At 32.3% G+C, this 7,270-nt stretch overlaps 1 protein-coding gene across 2 annotated transcripts in view; it reads left to right on the top strand.

The window, feature by feature from the left end:
- The window catches only part of LOC102601214 (glutamyl-tRNA(Gln) amidotransferase subunit A), a 6,686-nt gene extending 3,180 nt beyond the window's left edge, over window positions 1–3,506 (top strand). For both annotated transcript variants that reach the window (XM_015306197.1, XM_006341391.2), the window contains exons 7-13: window positions 1,033–1,156; window positions 1,255–1,409; window positions 1,618–1,754; window positions 1,837–2,007; window positions 2,111–2,335; window positions 2,556–2,789; window positions 3,006–3,506. In XM_015306197.1, coding sequence (XP_015161683.1) covers window positions 1,033–1,156; window positions 1,255–1,409; window positions 1,618–1,754; window positions 1,837–2,007; window positions 2,111–2,335; window positions 2,556–2,789; window positions 3,006–3,119 — 1,160 coding nt within the window. In that variant the 3' untranslated portion in view covers window positions 3,120–3,506. The remainder of the gene's footprint in view (window positions 1–1,032; window positions 1,157–1,254; window positions 1,410–1,617; window positions 1,755–1,836; window positions 2,008–2,110; window positions 2,336–2,555; window positions 2,790–3,005) is intronic.
- Window positions 3,507–7,270: the final 3,764 nt, after the last annotated feature.

The following is a 7,270-nucleotide window of genomic DNA, read 5'->3' as shown; positions in this document are numbered from 1 at the left end:
AAGGATTTGTAGCCTCTTTCTAAGCTATAGAGCTAACAAAATCCAAGAAGAGTTCTAAATTATTTACAGGGGTCAGTTTGGACCAACTAAAAAGGCTAACTAGACATCTGCCTCGCAAAAGATTTCTAGAAGTTGAAATTCCATCAAAACATCTTTTGTTCCTCTCTGTCCATAAACACCAAAAGATAACACCAGGGATCATCATCGACATACTCTTGATGGCTTTCTCAACATCCCGTGAACTCCAACTTTCAAGAGCATCCCTAACAGAGAAAGGCATGACCCAGGAAAGACCAAAAAAGCAACAAAACATATTCCAGAGGTCTGAGGCGGCTGGGCAGTGCAGTAGTAAGTGGTTGACATTTTCTGTGTGCTTGTGGCAGAAATAGCATCGGTTAGCAAGCTGGAGTTTCCTTTTGGAGAGATTATCCTGTGTGAGGCATGAGTTATGCAGTGCAGTCCAACAGAAACAGATCACTTTGGTAGGTAATTTTGTCTTCCATATATGCTTCCATGGCCATTTGTCAATCATTGAGTTCCTTGAGCATAATCAGCCATATCAAAATTAGACCATCGAAACATTACACATAATCAGGAAAATCGTAAATCTTCAAGCTGCAATGTTCTCCAGTTTCTTCAGACTGATATTTTCTTGATGCCGTAATGGTTTACCTTACCCTTCAAGCACTTAAGGTTGTTCATTTTCTACAGTTACCTTTTCCAGACAGAGTAATCTTCCAATGCTTCCTTCGCTTCTCATCTCATGCTCTGAATTAATTTTTCTTGATTTCTTTTATTTTAGAGAAGCTTACTTTAGGATTTTATGGCATAGGTAGCTTCTTGAAATGATATTTCTTGGTACTTCTTTATGAAATTTGGAGTAATACGAAAAATGTTTTCTCCAATGTTTTGTTGGATCACTTTCCTTGCGACATTAATAGCCTCATAACCCTTTTTAACAATATTTTGCTCTCTAGATTCTCTGTTTTAACTCAAAGGGATTACAAGTATAACATCTTCTTTTCTATACAGGTCCTCTTCATGGGATTCCTTATGGTCTGAAGGACATCATAGCAGTACCTAACTATACCACAACATGGGGTTCAACATCTTTTAAAGTCCAAGTTCTTGATATTGAAGCTTGGGTTTATAAGAGGTATAACTAATCATGAAATCAACGACATATAAGGCCAGATCTAAATATCCATTCTTACTGTGCGTGTATTTGTAATAATCTAGATATGGTTGATGCAGGCTGAAATCTGCCGGGGCAGTTCTTGTTGCAAAGTTAGTAACTGGTTCTTTAGCATATGATGATATCTGGTTTGGTGGTAGAACAAGAAACCCGTGGAATATCGAGGAATATTCTACGGGATCATCAGCAGGTCCTGCTTCTTGCACCTCAGCAGGTATCTTTGAGCTATCGAGCTATCCCTGATTAAATTCCAAATTATGGTACCTGTCTTCTCCATTTGCAATTATGACAATTCTGCTCAATATCTATTGTCAGTTTGTATCCCTTTTGGAAGAATGAAATGGGGAAATGATGTCCTTTACTGATTTATAATTGATTAGTAGGCAGAACATATTGTTTTAAGAGAGAGTCTGGTATTGCAGGTTTGGTTCCATTTGCAATTGGTTCAGAAACTTCCGGCTCTATTACCTATCCAGCTTCCCGCTGTGGCGTGACGGCACTGCGGCCCACTTTTGGAGCTGTCGGCCGAACGGGTGTTATGAGCATAGCTGAAAGCTTGGTACTCATATTTCTTCCACAGTGCAATTCCTTTCCTAACATTAGTTTTGATTACGATACACTAAAATCTAACTTTTTGTCAGGATAAATTAGGCCCTTTTTGTAGAAACTCTGTGGATTGTGTGGTTGTTCTGGATGCCATTCGGGGAAAGGACCCAGATGATGTTTCATCTAGAGACATATCCTTTGGAGATCCATTCTCAGTTGATATCACAAAGCTCACTGTTGGATATCTTGAGGACGCTGAGATGGAAGTAAGTAGTTATTTTCCAATATCTGATTGTGGCTGAGTTAATTGGGTTCTTTATCCTATTTGACGAATATCTTAACTGGATTATATTGTGATGACGATGACAGGTCGTTCATGTACTTCAATCAAAAGGAGTGAATATGGTCCCATTTAACCTGAGTTACACTGTTGATTCTGTCCAAGGTATTCTCAATTTCACAATGGATGTTGAGATGCTGGCTCACTTCGATAAATGGCAGCGCTCAAATCTGGATGATGAATATGAAGCTCAAGATCAATGGCCTATTGAACTTCGCCGAGCACGTGCCATATCTGCAGTTGACTATTTTCAGGTAATTGTCTTGACCTACAGAGTTTCTCTTGGTTTAGATGTTTAAAATGTTACTATTTTTATTTCCATTGGTATAGGAGAAGAACTTAATTAATTAAATTCTTTCAGACATCTCAAAATCTGACTGGCTTTGTTACAGAACGGAGCTCATAATCCACTTTTAAACCGTTGGTTCAGAATTTGTCAACACTAAGATCAATATTTGTATGTTATTTAACCAGGCACAAAGAGCTAGAGGTATATTGATTCAGCAAGTAAGAGAAAGTTTCAGTGTTGATGCATTTATTGGAAATGCAACTGACTGGGAGAAAGTTTGTGTTGGCAATCTAGTGGGTTTTCCAGTAGTAGTTGTTCCAACAGGATTCAAAAAGATATCTGATGCACCATCAAATGATACTCGCAGGAGAACAACAATAACTACAGGAATATATGCTCCTCCAGACCGTGATCATGTCGTAAGTGTTCTTTAGTTATGATCCTCTTTTTAGTGTAGTAGCAAATGTGTAAAGGACACGTGCTATATTATCTGGTCTTGGATAAATGTATCATCTTTGCTTTGTTGTTGAGTCCTGGGATTTCTGGACTTAAACAAGAATTGGATGACTTTGAACTTCTGATAGTGCTGCTTATTACATGCACTCGTTCATTTTGTTTGTTTCGTTTATGTCCAGGCCCTAGCTTTAGCAATTGCTTATCAATCAGTCACCAATCATCATAAGCAGCGGCCACCAATTGATGACCTTGGGCCAAATGATCCTATTCCAGAATCACCAAAATCCCTGTAGTGGGGTTGTTTGTTCATGCTCACAAGTGCTTGATATGAGCGTCTATGTGCTTGAACCTGGTGTGATTCAGACCAACGTTTGTAGCTGCTAAAACTATGAAAGCATGAATCGCAATTTTCTGTTTGAGCCATGAGGAAGATAAAAATTATGTTTACTTCTTTCTCTATGTTATGGTTCTAATTCTGCCAATCTGTAAATGTCTGTAACTTCATATTTAGTGGATTATTTATCCAAGCTGAAGAGTAACACTTCCACCGAGGATTTGAATTTTTTTTCTTTTTTTGATGATATGATGTCTCAGTTCTGAATTATTCTCGTGTAAACACGGGTAAAAGTTTTACATCTATTTACTATACCAGGGATAAAGGGTATTACAAGGTTGCTTTAGATCTGGGCTAGCTCCATCTTTCTTTTTCCTTTTTCTTTTTTGGAGATGAGGTAATCGTAGAAACAATATTTGCGTGTTAGTATCATTTACTATTTTACTTTCTTCCTTTAAACGAAATGTTGTTGTTGCTGTCTTGACGATCGCAATTACCTAATCACGATAGATTCAGTTTTGAACATGTGCTGGAACAACCTGTATTCAAAACTGTTTGAAGTTGTTATTCGTTTGTTTTAAGTATTGAAATATAGATGTCTCAGAAAGGATGAATCTGGAGATATTGTTGTATATTTAACAACTTTGTGCCAAAACTTTATTCATCTGCTGCATCACATATCGTCACTCTGGTGATAGTGTTATTATCACCTGTGTTTCGAACCGTTTTTTCAGAAATCAGTTTCTGTTTTATAAAAAGAAACAAAATAAATACTGAAACAGAAATGTAGAAAAAAAAATCGAGTCAACAAGTTGTTTGTGTGACCTTAAGGAAATATAACTCCCCTCACGATTGTCAATGATTTGGGTTACTTTTGGGATAAAACAGATAAATTAATAATGACAATGTAAATTACAGAACTTTGATGAAGCAAAATCACACGACACTTGTTGTTTTGTTTGAAAACGACGCACAAAAGAAGAGATCTTCCATTGTGAATAAAAATTAGGTGAAGTCTCAAAATTTATAGTCAGAAGTTGGACAATCAACATGTGTGAAAATACCTGTTGGAGATCTTCCATTACGCCTCATTTTAAAGCTATCTCCCAACAGATTGTCCAATTTGCAGAGATGTCCTGTTAATGAAGTTATGTGTCACATGAGGTAAATCCACAAGATTTATATCATATTTATCTAAGTACCAATAACGTAAAAAGAATAATATTTTCTATACTTAACAAACATACTGTTTTATTCTTTCATTGTGATTTATGATAGTTGAGCATACTACCTAACTTCATAAAGATATGCCAATCAATAATGTCAAATGGCGTATAAGCATCCTTTTCGAAAGTGACATTTATTTTGGTTAGATAGGCCCATTATAAAGATGAGAATTACGTAAAAAATTAATATCACCCTAAAACTAATATAATTATGACGAATTCATTTGTGTAAGATAATAATAAAAATTTAGAAAATATTCAATTGACTTTAAAAAGACATTATTCAGTATTGGTGGTCATTGATGTGCTCAACTAAATTTAGATGGGAAGAAGTTAGTTTAATTAAAAATAGAAACGAATTCGGAATTAAAATTTTATGAATTTGATTCTTAAAGTTTTCCATAATAAACTCATTATATTATTAATATGGGAAAATTGTATGAAATAGCAAACTATTAATTCAAATTAAATGTTATAGGCATATTTTCTTTTATTTGTAATTCGCAGCAAACATTCCATGTTTTTTGTCATCCCATTTGTATATCGAAATATACAAATAGACTCATTCGGTATACATATGTGTTGTATAAAAATTAATTGCATGACCCATTTGTATACCAAAATATACAAATAGGCCCATTCGGTATACATATGTGTTGTATAAAAATTAATTCCAGGAGCCATTTGTATACTGATATATACAAATAGACTCATTTGGTATATAGAGTGTTGTATATATGTAGTAATTTTGTTTATATACAATTACTATGTTTTAGTTTGTATACCGAAATATAAAAATACAGATTTTTATGTATACAAACTATAGTTATAACATACAAATATGATTTTTATGTTTGTTAAACCTAAAATTTACTCAATTAATATTATGAGTTCATATTTAAAATTTATACTAATTTTCATATATTCTTACATATAAATTCATAATTTACATCATTAATACAAATTTTATTAATTCACCCAAATTAAAATCACGATCTATCTATCAAATGAAGGAGAGATAGTGGTGGAGCGTGAGTGGGGGGAAATCAATTCACTTAACATTTGTTTTTCCCTTTAAGGAGAGATTTTGACCTATTTGTGGACCCACAACACCAAATAAAAATAATTATGGGACAAAATATATTAGCATAAAATTTCTGTGTAATTTTACAATTCAAGCACTTCATGTAATACAATACCATAGACATGTCAACGTTACAACACAAGTGGACATATTAATTGGATAATTCCTATTTTTGGATTTTCATACCGTAAGAGGTAGGTGGGTATGCTGAGTATAAAAAATTTAAAACAATGATTTGTTTTATTTGCTTTTAGAATAATATAATTAAATTTTTATGCGTAATTTTATATGAAGTAACTTGATCGATAATAAAATTATAATAAATTTACTTATAAAAATAAAGAATAAAATAATATTAACTCATATAAGAAAATTAAATTGCCCTGAACTTCAATGTCGCTTGGAAAGTATAAAAGCTTGAGAACTTAATATAATGCTTGTGAAAGAATGAATTTTAGATGGCATTCAACGAAAATGTAAGATATTATTTAAGGAAAATTATGTGAATAAATAAATATATCCTAGTTAAATTAGTTAACGTAGCTACAATTTGAATTAATTATCATTTGCCACTAATTTATAGGCTTAATTACGCGGCCACGTCTGAGTTGTATAAGCATGTAGTTTTTGTAATTTGTATAACGTTTGTATAATGTAATTTGTATAGCTTTTTAAAGTTTATATGTTTGTATTTGTATAAATTTTTTAGTTATTCCACCAAAATTGTAATTATCAATGATTCAATCAATCAAAAATAATTTATACAAAAATAAATACAAATCAATTAATACTAACCAATTTATATAAATACAAATAAAAATAACTCAATTATACAATTACACGCAAATTATACAAATGAAGATTATCCATAGCAATTAAAACTATAGATATAACGCGTAATCATTTTAACTGTAGACAATTGCCTAACTAAGTTTTCTAAAGTAGCTATTTGTGAAAATTTTACAACTATTTATAACTATATTTCAAAGATCGAGTACCATAAATTAAGCACTCACAAAGCTCATTAATTGTCTGTCATCATTACCGGAATCATGTGTAACAGTTTGATTATTTAGATAACATTGATTTGATCCATGTATCGTAGTTGTTACTGGAGTTTTATTATATTTTTTACTGACTCACGTCTAACCTGTCATTTTGCTGCATGCAACTTTTGATTCAACCACCTATCGAGTTTTTTCCTTTTCTGATAACACCTATCGAGTTTAGATGTTGTTCTATACAATCTTATCTCTTAATTGATAATTATTAATTTATGTTTATGTCATGAATAATTAGTAGTAAGATAAGTTATCAATAATTGAGAGTGTAATAATAATATAAAAATCTTATGTAATAGCTTGATCATTTAAATTATACTAATCAGATCCATATCTCGTGTTTGACATCGCATCATTAATTGCAATTTTTGTTGACTCATACTTGACTTGTCGCTTTTGCCACATGCACCTCCCATTCAACTATCCACCAAGTTAAATTTTTATATTATATAATTTTATCTCTTATTTAGTAATTACTAATTTATATTATATCATGATTAATAATTAGTACTTGGATGCGTTACTTATAATAGAGTGTGTAACAATAATATCAGAATCTTGTGTAATGGTTTAATAATTTGAATAACAATAATCTATTTTTTGTCTCGTGTTCGACACCACAATTCTGATTTAATTTTTGCTCATTAATGTATGTCTTATTGCTTTTGCCACGTGTACTTACCAATTCATTCACCTATCGACTTCAAATTTTATCTCATACGATCTTATCTCTTGTTCA

Source organism: Solanum tuberosum, unplaced genomic scaffold (genome assembly GCF_000226075.1).
Source record: "Solanum tuberosum cultivar DM 1-3 516 R44 unplaced genomic scaffold, SolTub_3.0 scf00026, whole genome shotgun sequence".
NCBI classification, from domain to species: Eukaryota; Viridiplantae; Streptophyta; class Magnoliopsida; order Solanales; family Solanaceae; genus Solanum; species Solanum tuberosum.
This window is presented reverse-complemented; position numbering and strand designations above follow the sequence as displayed.